Source organism: Rhineura floridana, chromosome 20, assembly GCF_030035675.1.
Source record: "Rhineura floridana isolate rRhiFlo1 chromosome 20, rRhiFlo1.hap2, whole genome shotgun sequence".
Taxonomy (NCBI): Eukaryota; Metazoa; Chordata; class Lepidosauria; order Squamata; family Rhineuridae; genus Rhineura; species Rhineura floridana.
The window spans coordinates 591,683-613,063 of NC_084499.1; the positions used below are offsets into that span (position 1 = coordinate 591,683).

A 21,381-nucleotide genomic window follows, 5' to 3' on the forward strand; every position below is an offset into this window, starting at 1 on the left:
GTGGGTCTCATCCTGCTGCAGGGCTGCTCCTACCTGCTTCTTGCTTTGCCCTCCTTTTTTACTTGCTACTTTCTTCTTTTTTCCTTGACAAAATGGGGACTTGCTTTCCCCTTTCTGGACAGATGATCACACTCTGTCTCTGAGTGCAGGAGAGTTCTGCCCTCACCCACAGGCTGTTTTGTTGCATTTGTTTCCTGAACTTTCCAGCCCCCCCCCCCGGATAAATCACATGCTGCAAGGCCTAAAGGTAGTGATGGAATTTATCTCCTCCACCACCCCAAACTCCATCTTACTTGATGTGCCAATGTCAGGGCTGAACAGGAAAATGTGGCAAAACCTTGAAGGACGGTTTTCCCGGAGTTTCGTGCCTGGGGGGCTTTGATAACTTCAGGACTTAGTTCCAGTCGAGGCCAAGATCGTCATCGTTTCCTGAAGCTGCTGTAAGTTTGTATCTTCCTAATCAATGAATTAAATCTACACAGGACTAATATATTAGATGTGTAGTGAGGGGGGAGAGAGCTCGCTATTCGCTATTTATGGGCATAGGTGCCACCTTGGAAGAGGCCTGCCCTCTTGCACAGGAGTGCCTCTTTCCTTAGAGCACCTGTTCGTAGGCTGTTAAAATAATTAACTTTTTAGAAAATACAAATTGTTGACCAACTATTGTTTTTGGGGGGGAGGGTGTCTTTTTATTTGACTAAAATAGTTTTAGTCAGTTAATCTTACCAGTTTAATTGATTAAAAGTGGCATCTCTCCACCCTTTCAATGATGACTGAAAACCTACACATGACGGGGGCCCTCTTTGTTCCCACCCCCACAGGAACAGCTCTAGTGTCACATGCAGGAGGTCTCAGGATGGCGGGGAGCCCCCCCAAGCCCCAACACACTACGAGAGTGTGTGCCTGAAGCAATTTATGTATGTATGGGGTGTGCACTGTGTGAGCAAATAGCCAGGATTCTGCATGTGCTAGCCAGCCCCTTGAGACGACTCCCCCCCTCTTTTGCCTGCCAGACTTGTCTGCTGGGCATCTTCACAGCAGATCCTCATTGTTCTCCCTGCCACCGCCCCCAACTGCCTCGGGGGCCACGGTGGCCATATCCATCCCAAATGGGGATCCCTTCAGTCCCACAGAGCCCCAGATTGCCACAAGCTCCATGCTGCCCCCCCCCCATCAGAACCTCATCTTGAGGCCAGCTGGAGCCTGGTGGACCAGGTACGTCCCTCTCACACCAGCAAGGAGGAGGCAACATGAGTGGCAAGGATGGCAGCCTTTATTTATGTGTACCCTGCCCTTCTTCCTCAAAAGGTGCCCAGGGGCTAGCAATATAAAGTCTTACCCAATATACAATAATTAAAATGACAGTTATAAGAACTGCCTGTGCTTATCTTCTTCCAAAGGTCTGGGGCAATATAAATGTCTCCAGGTTCCACCTAAACACGGCCAGGGAAGGGAACGACCTGAAATCCCTTGGGAGGAGGGAGTTCCAGAAGCAGCAGGCCGCTCGCCTTTGCTCCCTCCGTCTTGCCTGCAGTGGGGATACAGCAAGTGGGGCCTCCGATCATAAGCTAGAGAAAGGCGTTCGGATCCCAGGTCATTTGGGGCTTGGTATACCAGGACCAGCACCCAACATTGTCTGGAACAAGGGGGGAGTGCAAGTCAAGAGCTGCATCGATCCTGTGTCTGTTCCATGACAGGCAGCCGGCGGCACCTCCACGGTTGCTGCCCCCTCATGGAGGCACCGTGGGTAGGCATTTATGAGGACAGGGCAGGGGAAGGGGGGGACCACTCAGGTGCTCTTCCAGTGAATTTAGAAAGAGGGCCACGGCACTCTCCCTGCTTGCGCTTGCTTGAGGGAGGGTGCATGGCCACCCTTGTGCCACTTTGGGGTATGGACCCTGCCTCGCTTGGTGTCCCTGCATTCCTGGTGCTCCGTGGCTGCACCTCTGGGTGAGTGGAATGTGGGTTGGTTATTGGTATTGGTGTCTGGAGTCCTGAGGCAGAGCACCTGTCAGAGTTTTAGGAAGACAAAGTCAGCACTTCAGCCATCCGAAAACCATAGTTCATCAGGCAGTGTTTGTTAAGACATCTCTACAAACCATGACTTGGCCTTGTGTTGGAACTGTTTTGCTCTGCCATTTACTCAGGTGGCCCTGCGTCAGTGATCAAACCCAAAGCCAGCAACTCTGCCATTGTCTGGAAATTGTTAATACTATAAAGCAGAACACCACACTAGTACCCTGGCCTGGAGTGTGTGCGGCTGCAATGAGCCAGTGCTTCCCGTGGTGGGCTGGAGTAGCAGCCCCCAGACTCCTCTGCCCCACAGAACCACTAGAAAATTTCTGAGGGTCTTGGCGGACCACCTGATGGTTTTTCTGCCTGTTGTAGTAATTGTAATGCCACAGTGTGTCTGATACTGTCTGGTTTTTAATTGTGTTTGTATTGTTACTTCTATATATTGTATTTTATTGCACTCCATAGATATCAAATTGTAATACCGCCCTGTAATTGCCGCCCTAGACTGTTACTGGGAGGAAAGGTGGGATATAAATCTAATAATAAATAAATACAATAAATAAAAAATAAATATAATAACGTTCAATACAAGAAGTGAAAGAAGCAACAAAAGTACAAAATTAAAAATCAGTATGACCGTTTCATGTCGTAGATGTGCCACCTGCCACTACAAATCCACCGACACACTGTGGACCCACCTGGATGAAGCTCACAGACCATTGGCGGTCCACAGAGCACAGTTTGGGAACCCCCATGCAAGAGTGTTGGTGGGCCCCATTGTAGAAACTCTGCTTATTGTGCTGCTCACCTCAAGCCTCCGTAGCAGAGAGATCTTGCTGCGCTGGCTCCGTTCCGGCTGGTCCAGGAAGACCAGAAGTGTGCCTTGCTTGTAGCTGCCATGAGGGTCCTGGGAAGGTGGTGGGTAGATTACAAAAACAAGCATGGATAACACCCGTTGGGTTTAGCTGGTCTAGACTAAAACTCCTCACACAGTTCTTTCTCTCCGCCCTCCCGATTTTTGTGCACTACTGTGCTAATTTTTCACATTCCACTAACCAGTCTAGGATACAGACAAACTCGCCCTTTCTCGAAATAAAACAGAATTCTGATTCCCCCCCCCTTTTGGTAAACTTGGAGTTTGTTTATTTTTATACCCGCCTGGGAAATTAATCGTAGGGTATTTATAGCCTTTGTGGTCGGCTGATGGGAGTTATTTTGCAACAAGAATTTCTAAGATTTCCACATTAAGCTTGGCTTTTTTTCCGTACTCTTTTTTTAAAAGGCTATCTTAGACTGTCTTTTGCCCTATAATTATTGTTCCATCTTGAGATTTTGGGGGAGGAAAAAATGTTCTACTTTCTGGTCTCTTATTTTGAGATTGGCTTAGTTTGTTCCTCTGCTGCTTTCCCTGTTCTTAAAAACTGCATTAAAAAATATAAATTGTTAACATTTTGTTTGCAATATATTTTGGATCATGGAGCTTGGGGGGGAGAGAACCTCTGGCCCTCCAGATGTTGCTGAACTACAGTTCTCACCGTCGCTGGCCATGCTGGCAGGGGCTGATGGGAATTGGAGCCCAGCAATGCTGGGAGGGCCACAGATTTATTTATAAAGCATTTGCATATCACCCTTCATTAAAAAAAAACCAGAGCAGTTTAGAACAACCATACATATATAAACCAATAAAAACCATGTAAAAAATGAAAATCAGAAATCATCAGCAATTATGGAACTATAAATATCTTCTTAATTGCCTTCCTAAGCTTGTTGGCATAGAAAATATTTTAGCAGGCATTTAAAGGTTAAAACAAGAAGGCACCGACCAGGCCGATGGCAGATTTCCCTTGTCCTGATGTTTATAGCCAGGAAATTGGAAGTCCCTTGGGAACTGAGGCCGTGCTACCTTCCTCCTCCTCAGAGGAACGTCCAAGTCACCTTGCAGGTGGCTTCATGACTCTCTTGACCCATCCTCTTCTTTAGAGGAGCTCAGAAGAACCTTCCTGTCTCTGCAGGAGTAAAGATCCTGTGTGGAAACACCGACCCTGCAGTGTGCGAGGGCTGCAGTGCTGGAGGTGTTGTCTTCTAGGGCCCTCATTGATACAAAGGCCCCTCCTCATTGCAAACCATGGTGTGTCCGTTGTTATAGGAGCCACCGAGCATCCCTGCTTGATTAGGCAGTATATGAATTTCAAAATGAGAAACTTTTAGTTAAAATTTGAAAAAGAATTCTCCGTTTTAAATCATGATTTCACTGGCAGTTACATAGGTCAACCCGCCCCCGGAAACTGCAGGAAGACGTGACCTCTTCAGTCCAGAGGCTTCTTGTAGGGCCTTTGGGGAGGGGGCTTTTCCCTAGGGGCTTTTAGGAATGAAAAGGAATGTGCTGGCCTTTTTCGCCCTGTGGGCACATTTGGGCTTTTGAGGGAGTGCCATGGATGCCGCCCACCCTGGTTGCTTCTTCCCTCCTCCTCAGATCTGCACCCCCATACAGAGACTTGGGGTGGGGTGGAGGAGCGAGTCTGAGTGTGCCGTGCACGCTTTGCTTTTCCAAGGGATCTGGGGAAAAGCTGCATCTGGTGGGATTAGCCTGAGCTTTGAGGAAGCGCCTGGAGTTGCAGGAGGCAGGCAGGGGCAGCAGTCTGGCCCCCTTCTTCTGGTGATGCGGCTGAGGGCTGCAGACCAGGAGGGGAATGGCAGGCAAGGCGAGCTGCAGGAGCCCTTCCACAGGAAGAGCCTGTCAGGAGAATGCCCTTCCAACTCACGAAGGTGGCCCTGCTACCCTAAGGCTCTGAGGACTCCATTGCAGAAGACCCAGTGAGGCCAGACGCTCCATCCCAGTCGGACTGGGTTGGGCCCCTCTCATTCAAGGAGCTTCTTCCAGTGCAGGTGGGGCTAATGACTGGGGAGGGGGCAGCAAAGCTCAGCCTGAGTTTGTTTCTGGCTGATGCAACAACAGAGCTGCTCTGCAGTCCTAGAGCCCTCTCTGCCCCCCGATTAGCCGAGGGGAACTGGGGGGACAACATCTACCCCCTTCACCTCTGTGTACTTTGCAAGGGAGACAGAAGTCACCACCTCATGGCTGGGGTGGGATCAGAGGATCTGTGGGCACCAGAGGAGACTTGAAGGGTGCCCTTGTGCCACCGGTGGCAGGTTTGTGGCGCCCCTCTCTTGCCTCCCACTGTTGGCACCCTTTCTGACATTCCACAGGATACCTAAGAGACTGCGTAGCATTGGGCAAGAAGAGCCTCCTGCAAATGCTTTGGACTCCAGCTCTCACCAGCCCCAGCGTCACCCGCTTGGCGAAGGCTGTGTGGGGTTCAGTCCCAGTCTTGCTCTCCTTTCCACCTCACGGGATTGTGTCAGAGCTTAGACTGCGATGTCTACAACTTCCTTGGCCATTTGAAGGGTTGGAAATGGGTGTTAAAATTGGCTACGTTCCATCCCTCTGGCAGCAAGGCTGGTTTTGGTGATAAGCTACATATTTCAGTTAATAGTTCAGCAGTTTCACATTGGAGTTCTTTAAGAGCTCTTGTGGTGGATGCCATCTTGCCCTGGGGACAGTTACTTTTTAACTTGTCAGATCTAAAACTTCATCTTCCGTCACATATTTTGGCAAAGCTCTGCAGATGCTCCACCGCGGGGCAGGGGAAGAGAGGAAACTACAAACACCTGCTCAGGTGTGGAATTTTCCTGCAACATCTTCTGCATCGAGAGACTGCTTGGCAAGGGATTCAGTTTGCTTTTCTGCAATTTCCCAACCTTCCTTCTGTACCTGATTGCCCCTGCTGCCCCTGTGCTATCTTTCTGTTAAGTCTTGAGGATGGTGTTTCTCTTTCGATACCTTCTTGGCAGCAGCACGGTAGATTTACTGTAGAGCTCGCCCAGGTTCAAATTAGTTTGTGTTTTTGCCTAAAAACTGGTGGTTCTTTTGGGGATGTGATGGGTGGATGTTTGGGAATATTGGGGTTTTATCTTCATTTTGAATAGCAAAATCAATGATCTAATGAAAACAACAATCTTGTGACACCTTAAAGACTAACAAATTTATTAACGCATGAGCTTTCATGGACTCTAGTCCTTCGTCAAGTGATGATGATGATGAACAACATTTATTACCCGCCCTTCACCCAAAGGTCCCAGGGCGGGCTACAACAGTTTTAAAATACAGCATTAAAAACAGCTAGAATCACAAAATAGGGTGGATCCTAACAATGTACGTCTCAGGTGTCAAAGGCCAGAGTAGAGTCGAGTGAACTAGCACAGCAGCCTCTCCGGAAGTGGTTGTAAGGCTGTCATTGCCTTAATGGAGGATAAGGCTTCAGCCGGCTTCTGGCCATGACCGTTGTGTCAGCCACCTCCAGTATTGGGGCCACTGCACTTCTGGGCGCCAGTGGTTTGGGGATCCCATGTTGGGAGAGCCCTGCTGCTGCTGCTGCTGCTGTGTGCATGCGCTGCTGGAGGTCTTCCCATTGGGGCATCTGGTTGGCCACTGTGCGAAGCCGCAGGCTGGACGGGCAGCAGCCCCTTTGGCCTGCTCCAGCAGTAGGGCTGCCCTAGAAGTTTTTTACACGGCACTGTGATGTGATGGCTAAAAAGGAGCTAAGAGTGGCATAACACAGCTCGCTGCAATTTGGGCACAAGGTTTGGAGTGTGACACAACAGCTTTGAGGTGCCCCCTGCTGCTTGTGAGGTGCAGCGTGAGCCCTTTGGTATTCCAGACCTCCAGCCCTGATGCTGGGAAACTCGAGTGAGCTTAGCTTGAGCCTAGACATCCTGCAAGGGGCCGCCGTTGTGCCAGTGCATCGCCATCTGCTGGGGCTCTGAGGAACATGAGCAGCTGCCTTATCCCAAGTGGGATCCGTCTAACTTAATCCGGTCACTACACTGACTGGTGGCGGCTCTTCAGGGTTCCCGGCAGGAGATCTCGTCCAGCCTGACCTGGAGATGCTGGCGGGGATTGAGCCTGGGACCTTGGCTGCACTGGGCTTTGTGCCGTTCCAAATATGCTGTGGAGTGAACCTGGGACTTCCTGGTTGCAACGTTATGTGTCCTGCCACTGAGAAGCACCTCCTCGTTTAGACGCCTTTGTTGCTTGGATGAATCCAGCTGATTTTATTGGCGGTGTGAATGGGAGTCCTTGGAAATGGAAACAGACTGCCTTCAAGTCAATTCCGACAGGGTTTTCATGGTAAGCAGTATTCAGAGGGGGTTTACCATTACCGCCTCCTGAGGCTGAGAGGCAGGGACTGGCTCAAGGTCACCCAGGGAGATTTGTGGCTGTGTGGGGATTCTGCATCCAGTGCCACTGTCTGTTCCTGAGCAGTTTGATTCATAGAATTGTGAGGCAGAGTCCTGGTCAAAAGCAGCTCTCCATGTCCAGAGTGGGGCCCAGAGTAGAATGCTCTGGTAGAATTATGTAAAATAAATTTGCCTGTATTGGCTTGGTTTACATCATGTATATAGGTGACCATATTCAATTTTCCTTGGTGTTGGATTACAATATTATCAAGATATTTTTTGGTGGGGGGAAGCACAGTTTGGAGCAATGCATCTCAAAGCACATCAGAAAGGTTTACATTTCGTGAATCCTGTTAACATGTGACTTGGGGGCATGAGTACAGAATTGGAGTTGTTAAAACCGGCACCTGTTTGGCCTAGGCATGTTGGCTGGTGCTTCTGGGAGTTGTGGTCCAAAACATTTGGAGGGCGCTAGGTTGGGGAAGGTTGCCTTGTCTGGCTTTTCAGTTGTTGCTGTGAAGACTTGCAGATGCAGGAATTGTGGCTGCAAAATGCATGATTAATTTATGAAGCTGTTGCAGGATGTGGTGATGACTTAAAGGGGGGGGTTAAACAAATGCACAGGAGAGAAGAGGCCTCTCCAACAGCTGTTAAGGCGGGGGGGCTGTGTGGAACCTCCTCAGTTCAGGGGCCCAGAGTGCCGCAGGCTGCCAGCTGAGGAGGAGGAAGGCTCTTGCCTAGACCAGCTTGCCTTGGCCACCCTTGTGCCCGTTGGTGCTTTGGACCGCCACTCCCACCTGTCTTATCTAGCACAACCGTCCCCGTCCCCCATTATTGGCTTTGTTAGTGGTGTTTTTTCTAGTGATTTTTTTTAACTGCAGTGGTTTTCTGTGGTTTTCAACTTTCTACACTGCTTTGCACATTTTATGGGAAAGTAGTTAATGAATCCGTAAATAACTGTTCCTCAGGAAGGTTTGAGGCCTATGGCTAGTTAGGCAGAAATATGCGCTTCACTGTCCTTTGCAAAGTGCTCTGCTAATTGGGGATGCCTGGGGGTGATTTAGAGCGGGAAGGGTGTCCCCTGTCCCCAAATCCTGAGGTCAGCTGCTGTAGCTGAAGGAGCCTGCAGGGCGGTGGCGGCATGTGCTGCCCTGCTTCCTAGGGGAGAAGAGAGCTGAGCAGGTCAGGAGTCTTGTGTGTCTCCTGGGCCTCTCCCGTCATCCAGAGCGTCACAATGGCGTGAGAAGCACACATTTGCTTCTGTGCCGGAAGAAGCCCCCAGGCCTCTGTAGTAGGTCTCCAGGCTGCCCCTTGAGTTGAACTCCGTCCTCCGAAGGATTTGAAGCAGGAGACTTTTAGGGCCAGGCAGCCAGAGCCAAGGGGGTGGCCTCCAGATTGGTTAGGGCAACGAGAGTCAGAGGTCAGAACCATCTGAAGGAGACCACCTTAGTTGCCACTCCTGAGGGTCCTGGTCCTGGTCCAAATCCCCCAGTCGCTGGTGATGGCTACATAGCAGAAAGTTTGCAAGTAATTGTCAACGGTCAAAAACAAATTACAGTTCCCAAGAACTGTATGTTTGACAAGAGGGTCTCTCTCTCTCTTTCTCTCTCTAAGGCCAAGCTGTTTTAAAGCATTTTTGCTTGACGTTTCCCAAGGCAGGTTCCCTTTCAGACTTGGCTGGCTATGTAGGTCAGAGTGGAGGATGAGGCAAGGGTGTCTCTTTGCAGTCGCAGCCATTGGACGTTCACCGGGACGTGTGTGGGCAAGCACTACTTTCCTTCCCAAACCAAACAGTTGGCAGCCACAGATTTCCGCTGTCACCAAATTTTAGCTATGTAATTTTATTTGGGAAATTCACCTATAAAATAAACAAGATTTATATAGCAACCCATCAGAAAAGATTCCCTCGGTAGCTTACAAGAAAATATTGAAAATACAGTAATAACTAAAATCAGTAATATACCATAAAAGACCCCCCCCCAAAAGCACCCCTTCTTGACTAGAGGCTGTAAATAATTTATTTCTCCCTCCACACGTCAACCCAATTCTCAGGTAACGCTTAAGCCAAACCATGGTTTACTGTGAACAAGCAAATGTGTTGTCCGTCTCCCACCAACAGACTCAGACGTGGAACTCTCATCTCAGCTTTGCCAAGGGCTTTAATCCGTAGCTTAGCACACGACTTGAACATCAGTCAAGATCCAGCTTGCAGAGTCTAGCATCACTGCAAGGCATTACGCAGCATGGCTACTTGGTGGCTACTTGACACGCCCCCTGAATCCCCTTAAGAGAGGGTGGGGTAGGCACGGCTACTTTTGCAGGGGAGGTTCTCTCAGCTTGGACTGGGCAAACAGGTGGGCACTCCTATGGCTAGGCTGGCAAATGGGCTTGGTTTGCTTGTCCCTGCGCCGCTGACGGCACATCTGTAGCAACAGAGGCGGGGATGACTCTGCCAGGTCTCCCCCAAACTCTGGCATACCCTCCTGGCCTGTGGACAGACCCACCACAGGAGGCAGACCTGGCTGTGGATCAGCCGCTGTGGGCAGCTCACTCAGAGGGGCCAGGAGCTCAGCTGGCAGCTGAGGGGCAGGGCTGTCAGCGGGCAGACCACTGGGCCCCTCCCCTACATCCCAAGCTGTTGCCTCCTCCTCCTCCTCAGACCAGTCCTCCCAAGAGTTCCCCATGGGGCTCATGACAGTGCGTGGGTTTCTAGAGCAAGAATCACAGTTACACTGCTTCTCCCTAGATCCTGCTGTTGCCATGCTACCCACAGCTAAGCCATGGTTTGTCTCCCCCAGACAAACCACAAGTAGTAAACCAAGAACAAAACTTGGTTTCAGCTCATAGCTTGCCTGGAGCTAAACAACGAGGCCATGTTTGTTTGTAAGCCAAACCAGGGCTTAGTTTCAGGTAGCGCAGGAGCAAGGTAGGAGGCCTGCAGCTGGGGTTTTCACTCTGGAAATCTGCACTAAGCAATGGTTTGGCTTAGTTTTGCATGGGAACTGGGTCCTTCCATTTTTATTTTAATTTATTTAAGCAAAAATGCTAAGGGTACCCTCACCCAAATGCCCTTCCAGTCCCTCTCTAGGTAGCCTTGTTTGTTTTAAAATTTTTTACCCCACTTAAAGATAAGTTAAAAAGCAACAAGAAGACAGTCCGTGCCTTTAGGCTTACGATCTAAAAAAATGACACAAAAGGAAAAAAGGGTGGCGAGGGGAGGAGAGATTGAGCAAACTGAGGTACCAGGTTTTTTAAAGTGGCAAAGTTCTCTTAACAACCTGCTGGGATGAACAATATTTAGTTTATTTTCATTTACTAGGTGATATTCTGTCACGCCCTTCCTCCAGTCTGCAACACAGGGCAGCTTTAAATAAGAAACTGTTAAATAATCATCTAAAAGAAATAACAGCCATACAATTATTACATTAAAATGCAGCAGAGCAGTGGCTGAGGGAGTGTCAAAGGTAGCTGGTCCCCCATTTTGGGGCTCCCTCTTACCTGTTGCCACTTCCCATCCCATCATGTCACGGGGTGGGGGTGGGGGTGGCCAGCGGTCCTTGCTCAAGGCTTCATTTTTATGCACGTGTCGTAATTTTGCACAGAATGTCCTCAAGTTTTGGGCAGTCTACCAGTATTAAGAGCCCCCAGACCCCCACTTTCCTCCTCCATTGTGGACGCATGACAAATCATTAGTTGTTGATGGATTGCTATGCGTTATGGGTCCTGTGATGGCCTCTCTGCAGCCTAACAGCTGTATAAGAGTATATAAGAAATAAGCATATCAGTGATGGCGAAAGGCTGGTGAACCAACTGAAGCAATTGCCTTCTTAGCTGAGCTGTTCCACTTTCTTCTGAGCAGGGAATGAGAGGGAATTTTTAACCAAAAACTTATTTAAGTGGAAAAAAGGAGGAGAGTCACTTTGTAATTATGAATTCTTAATCTTTCCCTCTCCATATGTTCCAGCCTGGCCTCTGTTATTTTCTAGCTGGAAAATCTGTGCTTGGGAAGTTTTTCACGTGATGAATTAAAAATAATAGCTAAAATTGCAATTTCATTTTCTGTTGTCATTATTCCTTTAAGATTTCAGAATTGTGCTGATGCACTGAATATGACCTCCATAAATTAAGAATTTATGCTGGCTTGAAATTTATGAAATATTTCAGCATGAAAGAGAGCCTTTTTCCCCCTCAGGAAAATTGAACAATAAATCACCCAGCTTTCGATTTACTGCCTTAAGGCCAGCCAGAGATAGGATTTCTCTCTCCCCCCCTTCATTCTCTCTGTGCATGTGTGTGTTGGGGTGGGTGGGAGAATGCAATCGTATAAAGGAGCTTAGCTTCCATCCTCGCACTCTCTAGAATTTTTAATTTTAGCTGTTTCTGCTTGGATTTATTTCCAATATTCCTGCTTGGCTTTTCAATTTCCTCAGTTATTAAATTTTAATTCAGTGCATTAGCATTTAAATTAAAAAAGGGGGTTATTTTATCGAACTCTTTCCCTGCAGTCTCTGAATTGGCTGGTTTCTGCTGTCCATGCAAAAAAAGAAAAAATGAAATGCAGTCGAAGTCTCCTAATGTACATTTACACAAATTCTGAAATGGAAAAAAAAATCAAGGTTTGAAATAATACTGTGTTTTTGAGAAAAGCCTCTTTCTTTACGTGTTTTTTTTAAGGGCACTTTATCTAGTAACTTTGAAAGGAGGGAATTTCACATTATAGGCAGCTATTTGAAATTCCAGTTTTATCAACGAAAAGGTGTGGAGTTGAGGCAGTAAGAGGGGCTGAGATGGGGCTTCCTAAATTTTGGAAAGAAGCAGCACAGGTTATTCTTTTGAGGGCGGCAGAAGGGAACAGCAGTGGTGAGCTAGGTTTCGTCAGGATCCGACACGGATTGGACTGTTCTTGGTTCTTCGTGCGCAGAATGAACCTTTTGATGGAGGTTCAAAATGCGCATCCTTCAGCACGTTAGAGGTTTTAACCCACAAGTGCTGAACTGGGTATTGGCCACGAGAGTGCCTCATCCTGAAATGCTCAACTTTAATTGTAAACTTTCTAGCCTTTATGATTTGCAAAGATAGGCTTGTATAATCTCAGAAACTGGTTGTCTGCTGGGGGGGGGGTGTCCTCTGGCTCACTTTGACATCTCGCTTACGGCTACCTTCCTATCCCCTGAAGGCTGGCTCTTCTCCTCACTCCACTTCCTCCTGCCACCCTCCTGGGGTTGGTTCTGTGGACATGCTGGCCTTAACTAGCCGAACACAAGTGGTAGGCGTGCCCTGCCTCACCAGGACTTCCCTGGACACCCTCTCCAGCCCTCCTGGCAGCTTCTCTGTCGCGGCTGTTTCGGCAACTCCCCCAGGGCAGCCAGGTGGATCCTCCTGCAGGCAGGGCGTTGCTGACTAGTTGCTCCCATGCACTCCTTCTGCCCCCAGAGCATCCCACCTCTTCTTTGGCGCTGTGAGTTTGCATCCTGTGTGGAGATTGCTGAAGTTGCTTAGCCCACAGTTGGATGCAGGGCAATCTGTGCTACTGGTGGCAGGTGCAGCGCTGGTGTCAGAAGAGAGCTGTGGGAGGGCATCCTGGCCACCTCAGCCAGAGAAGGGAGGAAGGCAGGCAGGCGAGGGGCTCCTGGTGTTGCCTCCTGTGCAACCCTCTTGCTCCCTGGAACCTCAGTCCCCCCCCCAAAAAATGTGTTGCACACCAGCAGGGGTCCCTTGCCCCACAGTTGGAGAGCTTTGGCCCTCCTGGAAGGCTATTCTTGCTTGGAAGAGCATCTGAAGCTCGGGGGGGAGGGGAGAGGTCATGTTAGTAGGAATCTGCCTTAGCCCAACACTTGGACTTGGTCTGTCTTGCTTGATATTCCCTACACTGGCTGGCAGCAGCTCTCTGGGATCTCGGGCAGCGGCCAGGGGTCTTCCTGAGCTCTACCGGGAGATGCTGCCAGGGATTGGGACCAGGCCCCTCTGTGGGCAAAGCCTGTGCTCGCTCCTCTGTCACTGAGCGACAGCCCTGCCCTTTCCCCAAATATTGCTGCCCTTTGGCACACGCGAGCGCACATCTTTCTGTATGTTTAGCATATTTCAGTGCTGTTGAGTTCTGCTTTTCTTGCAATTACTTGATTTACTTTGGGGCAAATCCTTTTCCCTTTGTGGCAAGTACAAATGACTTGCATGCGTATGTATGGACAGTTTCGCCTGTGGACATTTTAGTGGGATAGTAACATTTTGTGTACTGATTTGCAAGGCAGATCTGCGCAAGCCCCCCCCCCCAAATTCTAGCAAGGCTCTCCTACCTGGAGTTTTTTTGGGGGAGGAGGGGAGCATATATTCTGTTAGGTTTTTTCCCTCATGTGGACGAAGTGCTTATGCAGAGGGCTGAGACCCCACGACCTGACCGATGGATATCTTGGTCAGCCCTCAACCCCAGCATATGAAATTTCACCAGCTATCACCAGCGCTTTGTCATATTGGGACTTCCTGGGGCCCTTGAGAAGGCTGCATGTGTTCTCTCTCTCAAAATAAAGGCTGCGGATTTTCTCTCCTGTTCTAAAAGCACACCCCATGGAAGGGGGGGGCACTTGCTGCTTCCCTAGGAGGGAGTGGCCACTTGTGGCAGTCCTCCTGAATGGCCTTTGTGCATTTGAAATGTGGGTGTTGCATTCTCTGCAACGTTTCAAAATCTTTAAACAGTTTTTTTTTCTTTTTTGCAAAAGAGGAAGTTCTCAGGAAATCTAATCTTTCTTTCTTTCTCTCTCTTTCTCAGGCTGAGGGGAGCAGCAGTGTTGGTACCCGGGCCTCCACCAGCAGGTAGGTAGCTGGATTCCTCTCATCTCACCTGACAGTGAATGGCGTGACTGTTGGGAGAGGATGGCAACTTTCTCCTATTGGTTCTGTACTAATTTGGTCAAAATTGTCAATATTGGATCCTCCCAGGAACAGTTGTGGAAAAGAAGAGAATGACTGATTGATTGATTGATTACATTTTGATTCTGCCCCTTCTCCAAAATTATGCAGGATCGGGTACAAATTTCCTTGCTCTCTCATCTTATCCTCATAGCAACCTTGTGAGGTAGGTTAGCCTGAGAAGAGTGCAACTTTCCCAAGGTCAAGAGATGAGTTTCAAAGCTGAGCATAGTTCTCAGTGGCTACTAGCCACAATGGCTATGTTCTGTCTCAACCGTCGGAGGCAGTAAATGTCCCGAATACCAGCCCCTGGGAGCTGCAAATGGAGAGGGCTTTGCTGTTGCTGCGAGTGCCCTTTCCGGATGCTCTTCTGCAGGGCTCTTCTGATGTTCTTATGTTCTTATGTTCCCCAGGGTGTAATCTAACCACTGCACAACCCTGGCTCAGGGCAGGACATTGCTGCTGTGGGAAGTCCTTTCCCCTTCAGATCCTGTGCCCTGCCCTGGGACCCCACTTGGGAGACTCTGCTTATCGGTGAAGCAGTACAACAACGTCTGGCCCTCTCCTGATTCTTTTGGGAGCCAGTTGCCTCAGGCAAGGGGCAGAAGGCCCACTGCACCACACTGCCTCCTTTTCTTCCCTGCTCTGCTTCTCCAAACTGTCAGCCTAAGAAGGACCCTGAGTCGCCCCTCTGGAGTCTGCCGAGGACCGCCTGGACATTGTAAGAGTTTGGTGGGGAGAGTTTTGCGGTACACACTCTGAACCCCATAGAGTTCTGACCAGCCCCCTCAACCCCTTCTCCTGACACGTGCCTACAGGGACAGATTGCAGCAAGTGAGCAACGTGAGCTGTGGCGGGCAGGCTGCCTTTGAGGGGCCCCCAAAGACGGAAGCCAGTTCAGAGTGAGAAACGCTCTGCTCTGAAAGGTACTCTGGGTTGATCTCTGCTTCCTCCTCTGGCAGGGGGGGTTGTCAGAGCCACGACCACTGGCAGCCAGACTGGTGGCCTTCAGCTTGTCTGCAGTTACTGACCTTCTCACGGATGATCCCTGGTAAATGTATGCCCCGGTGTACAGAGGCGACCTGCCTCCAACAGAGGAGGTAGAATACAGATAAGCCATTGTGGCTGGTAGCCATTGATAGCCTTCTCCTCCTCCATGGATTTGTATGATCCGTCCACGTTGGAGGCCACCGCTCCTGTGGGACCAAATTCCATAGTTTTAACTCTGCGCTGTGTGAAGAAGTCCTTTTTTGTCTGTCCTGAATCTTCCACCATTCAGCTTCTAGTCTTATGAGGGAGGGAGATAATCTTCTTGCTACCCACTTTCTCCACACCACATGTAATTATACACACCTCTGTCACGTCCTCTCTTCCTTGACAATACTGACAATAAAGAAAGCAACAAGTGGGACGGGCAGAACCTCAGTAGAGCCCTGCGGCAGCCGGGTCATGCCAAAGAGAGCCCATCTAGTTCAGCCTCCTGGGGTCACAGGGGCCAGGCAGATGCTCCCAAGGGAAGTGGCAAGCAGGATCCGAGAGCAACAGCGACTCTCCCCTCCTGCGGTTTCCAGCAGTTGGTATTTGGAAGCATGTTGCTCCTGACTGTGGAGGCAGAGCACACCCATCAAAGATAGGGTTAGCTTGATCCTCCATGCATTTGTCTAATCCTCTTTTGAAGCCATCCAAGTTGATGGCCCTCAACACACCTTGTGGGAGCCATTTCCGTAGTTTAACTGTGCGCCGTGTGAAGAAGTCCTTTCTTTTTTCTCTCCTGAATCTCCCAGCGTTTCCTTGGATTGACCCCAGCTCGGTTCTAGTATGATTATTTATTTATTTATTTATTTATTTATTTATTTATTTATTTATGTATTAAATGTATATCCTGCTCTTCCTCCCAGAAGGAGCCCAGGGCAGCAAACAAAAAACTAAAAGCACTTTAAAAATCTTAAAAACAAAAGACTTTTTAAAAATTAAAAAATATTGGAAATGTCTCTTAAAAAAACCAGCTTTATTTATTTATTTATTTATTTATTTATTTCAATTTATATACCGCCCTTAGCAGAATAGCTCTCAGGGCGGTGAACAAACAAGATAAAATACAATATATCATAGTAAAAAATCACAAAAACATCTTAAAAACATCTTAAAAAGCAATTCCAACACGGGCGCAGACTGGTATAAGATCTCTACTTAAAAGGCTTGTTGAAAGAGGAATGTCTTCAATAGGTGCCAAAAAGATAACAGAGATGGCGCCTGTCTAATATTTAAGGGGAGGGAATTCCACAGAGTAGGTGCCACAACGCTAAAGGTCCTTTTCCTATGTTGTCCAGAATGGACCTCCGGATGAGATGGCATCTGCACGAGGCCTAATCTGCAGAGTGCAGGGACTGGCTGGGTATATAAGGGGTAAGATGGGCTTTCAGGTATAATGAAGGAAAAGCCTCTTGGAGTCCAAGGAAACCGTCAAACTCTTGTGTCCATCTGCTTCCTTGGATAAGATAAGGCAGAGAAATGGGCGTTTGTCTCATCGGCTCTGACCGGCAGTAGCTCTCCGACAGACCTCATGCAGGGAACGGGCCTTATCCATCCTCTGCGATCAGATCTGCCAAACTGGATATGCTGGAGGCTGAACCGGGGACCTGGGGGCAGAGCAGGCCCCCCACCTGCCCATGGAACCAGCTTCCCTGCCTCTCTGGACACAGTGAGAAGCCACCAGTCTGTCTAAAAGGAGCAGGATCGTTTCTGTAATGACCTGAACGGCACTTCAACGTGAAACCAAACGGTGGCTTAGTACAGGCTGAGGATCCTTTTGGCTCCGCAGGCCAAATTTGACAGGTGGATGGGTCCACCCACCTGTCAATCAGCTCTTGTCAGCTTGATGTCAGCGACTGGGCACTTTGAATTTGGGACTTCAAAGCACCTCGCAGGCAGCAAGTTTTTTTTCCCTGAGTGTGTGCCTTGTTCTGGGAAGGAGAAGTGGGTTCTACCGAAACAGCTGCTTCATGCAGGGATTGCGTTGAATCTTGGCTAAAACGAAGATTTTCCCCCTCCATTTTAGCGGGGGTTTCAACAGAAGCCCCCTGGTGATCAGAAGGCGTTTCGTTGAAGCCCCAAGCAGGATTCAAATCCCCATCCATCAGGTGATGCACAGGGAGTTCAGTACTCCTTTTGGCATGAATTGCAGAGCTGATCTAGCCATGTCTGTACCTGTCCCACATAAGTTGTCAGTTGTGGGGCAGGTGGCCATGTTTTGGGGAAACGGCCTGGCAGGTCAGAGGTTCCCCACCTCTGGCTTAGCTCCAGTTTGCAGATTCCTGGAGAGGAGATCATCACTGCTGTGCCCTCTTGTGATCCTTCTGCTGTGAGCTAAGCCATGGTTTGGCCTAGCATGTTGTCTCAAACCTGGGCTTCCCCAAATAAACCATGCGCTTTAACCAAGGGGTGGTATTCAGCACTAGGTCTATTCAGAGTAGACCCTTCAGGTAATGGACATAACTAACTTAGAGTCATTAATTTCAGTGAATCTACTCTGAGTAGCACTTAGTTGAATATAACTCAAGGTTTTTCCTTCGTTTACAACTCATGGTTTGTCTAGACCAGCCTTTCCCAACTAGTGGGCCACCAGATGTTGTTGGACCACAACTTCCATCAGCCTCAGCCAGCATTGCCAATGATCAGGAAAGATGGGAATTTTGGTCCAGCAACATCTGGTGGCCCACTAGTTGGGAAAGGCTGGTCTAGAGTGAGCCCAGGTTCAGACAACATCCTACGCTTAAACTAGAAGAAGCAGCACCCCTCTGGGAGCCTGCACGGTCAAACTTAAAGCATGGTTTGGCTTAGCGTTGTGGAAATTGAGCCAATATCTTTGGCCATGGGGGCCAGTGAGGTTCATCAGTTCCCATTCCTTGTTGGCTTTCTGTAATTAGTATCTTTCCAAATGCAAGTTCCACCTTTTCTCTTGGGCCTTTTGTGACTGAAAAAGGAAAGGCAGGATCCAGTTGTTTTTTGCTCTTTCTTTGCTGCTGCTGCTGTGATTCTCTGCCTGGTTTTGCTACTGTCTTGTTTTGTTTTGTTAGTTTTTAAGAGGAGTCTTGTCACTTTTAGAATCTGGCTGTTTTGCTCCTGCGTAGAATTTTGTGAGGTGCTTGAGAGGCAGAAAAAGAATTGTTTTTAAGTCAATAGAATTCCCAGATATGTGATGCCCTGCCTGGGAACTTCTAAACTATTTCTCCCCCAGCCTGAATTTGACTGCAGATAAAATCATGGATCTATTGGGGAGAAGGGAGTGTGTGTGTCTGTGTTGCTTCTGTTGCTGTCTTCTGAGAACCGCATGACAAATTATTCCTAGCTGGAAGAAACATCCTCTTATAATTAGGTTCCCCCCCTGCCCTTCTCTTTTTCAAAAGGGGGAGGGATGTGTGTAGCTAAACAGCTTTTAGTTCCTTGTTTTATTATTCATGGAATGTTGCTTTGCATCTGAAAAATGCAAACGCCAGATGCCAGTGTTGCCCATGGATTTGATGTGTGCTCTGTTGCGGCTGTTTCTTTTCCTTGTAATTGGAAGGAGCCCAGAATGATTCCTGGAGGAAGTGGGAAATGCTTCTTCTCTTACCAGCTACGTGAAGCACTGAGTTTGAATATCGTGTTTCTTTAGATTCAGCAACGGAGCCACACGGATGAATTTTAGAAAACGGCTCTCTTCCGTTCATAGCATAGGAAGGTGGCATACACCTAGGCGGACCAATTTGTACATGTAGCTAGTACTGTCTACACTGACTGACAGTGGCTCTCTTGGGTCTCAGGCAAGGAATCTTTTCCAACCCTGCTTGGAGACGCCAATCTGGGACCATTTGCATGCCGTTTAGCTTTGGCCCTTCCCAAAATGAGACAATGTGAGCGGAAAGGTGATCTTGGTATTGCAGGGCACAGCCTGATTGCGCTCTTTCCTGCCTGCTCAACTTGTATACTTGGAAATGGCCAAAGCATTTATATGGCCAGGAAATGGACCCATATAAAGCTGACCTTTCTTACCACTCTTGGATGTTATAAGCAGAGATGTGAAGGCCCGGGGAAAAGAAAAATTCGGGGGGAAAACAGTTTTTTTCTGGGTTTTTTCCAAAGCCGTTTTTGCTTTTTTCCCGGAAAATTGAAAAAAAAATGGATTATGGAATGTTTTATTTTAGCATGATGAATAAAATGTTTCATTGAATCTTGGTCCCCCCACTTTTTCTCAGTTCTTTGTATGGGAATGGATGCTTTATGTCTGCTTGACACTGCGGAGGACTAGTGGAGACATAAAGAATTTTCTTTGTTATTAAAGTTGATGGTTTCTTCTGTTTTTTTCTAAATTGTTTTTGCCTGTTCCTCATAAACTGGCAAAACAAAAGAGGTTCCTTATAGTTCAGCATCTTGTAGATCCATTTGTTACAAAAAAAGTAAAAATTTTAAAAAGTAAATTCAATTTGTAATAATTGTTTGAATAAAATGTATTTTTAATATACCAAATGTGATAATTTTATGCCAAACCAACTTGTACAACTTGCTGTTATTACAGCAGCTCAGGCTGTTAATTGAGTGCTCTTTCTGTATTTTTTAAAATAAAATTTTGCATCTACACGTGAGCTGCTTCATTTTTCAGGCTAGTCTTAAGCAAGGAGGGATGTGTGATAATAATACACAGGTCAGATGTAACACACACACACACTCAGAGCCCTTCTCTGAAACACAGCCTTCGTCTCTTCTTCCTCAGTCTTTCTGTCCTTGTTCCTCCTTGAGTGGCATCCATTGGCGATTGTTTCACCCTCTTTCACGTTGGTGTTTATTAAATGTGACAAGGGCAGGGCCCCAGGCAGCATCCCCATTGGGCCTAGGCTGGTCCCCCTCAGGATCTGGCATCTGGGGGAGGTGGGTCTTGGTCCTTCGTGGGCACAGGTTGAAATCCAGAGCAGCAGATGAGGGTCAAAGGGGGTGGAGGTAGATCCCAGGCGGTGGCCACCAAGGAAAGGGCACCAGCACTTCGGTAGCTTTTCTGGGTGAGTTGCTTGTACTGAGGGCTGCCTTTGGAGCTGGAGCTTTATAGTGCCAGGCATGCCAGGATTGGCCCATGAGTGTCAGCTAACAGGATGCCCAGGTAGGCTGGTACTACCAGGCATGTAGTGGAACCATTGCTGGTGTGCCGAGGGGACTCCCAGTTTGAGGCATCACACATTCACTCACCAAAGGGTGGGCTCAACAGAGGTCCAGGGCCTTGGGGCTGTTGCACACTTTCCGACCTGCAGCCTGCACTCTCTAGAGCAGCCTTCCCCAGCTGGGTGCCCCCATCTCCCATCAGCCCCAGCCAGCACGGCTGTTGCACTCCAGAACATTTGGGGTGTATCAGGGTGGAGAAGCCTCCAAAGACTTTGAGTGGGACGTTTCCTGTCTCAGCTGATGAAGGGGGGGAGAGGTGCCCCCTGTGCTTTTTCAGGCAACTGAAGCAGAGGGGTGTCCTGGGCTGCCTGGCAAATTGCCCTCGGGAGTCGCCCTCTCTCTTGCGAGTGCCACTTTTCGCAGACATGGCAGCGATATCCGGCATTGGCTTGGTTCTGCCTGCCCTGTTGCTTGGCTGCAGTTCATAACTCAAGTTTTCTTTTCATAATGCGAAGCGGCTCTTGGCTTTGGCATTTGGTAACATGGTGTTTTGTTTTTCCAACCAAGGGAGCGCCTAAAGAGGAGTCAGAAAAGCATGAAGGCTGAAGGCTCTGATTCGGCAGCCTCTCAGTCTGTGCCAAGCGAGGAGATGGCGGCCATGACCGAGGTGAAGGTGAAGACGGAGATCCCAGATGATTACATTGAGGAGGTGATCTGGCAGGATGACACCAAAGAGCCCAAGAAAAACGTGAAAGATGGTGGCAGCGGCGGTGGCAGTGGAGCACCAGCAGAGATCTGTGTGGTGATTGGCGGTGTCCGCAACCAGCAGACGCTCGGTAAGCTAGGTCGGTGGCCAACTGGCTTTTTCTCAAAAGGGGTGGGCTTGGGGCCCCTGGGCAGAGGATGGGGAGCACCCTTTAGGCTTGGGGGACCAAGTCAAGGGACTGTCAGCTGCAGAGGGGGGCTGAGTGCATGAAAACAGTTAAGGGGCGTGAATGTTTCTGTGTATGGCTGTTGCCCAGTTAATAGGCTGAAGCTCATTTGATTAATCAATGCAGATTTCCTTAATCAGTCAGTTAAGGAATATGCATATGA

General features: G+C 48.7%; 1 protein-coding gene across 14 annotated transcripts in view; it reads left to right on the top strand.

The window, feature by feature from the left end:
• Nucleotides 1-21,381, top strand: part of ZNF618 (zinc finger protein 618) — a 112,214-nt gene that overhangs the window by 35,187 nt on the left and 55,646 nt on the right. For 7 of the 14 annotated variants that reach the window (XM_061604556.1, XM_061604564.1, XM_061604557.1 and 4 more), the window contains exons 2-3: nt 14,018-14,061; nt 20,854-21,131. In XM_061604556.1, coding sequence (XP_061460540.1) covers nt 14,018-14,061; nt 20,854-21,131 — 322 coding nt within the window. The remainder of the gene's footprint in view (nt 1-14,017; nt 14,062-20,853; nt 21,132-21,381) is intronic. The other 7 variants (XM_061604558.1, XM_061604560.1, XM_061604567.1 and 4 more) reach the window with 1 other exon arrangement.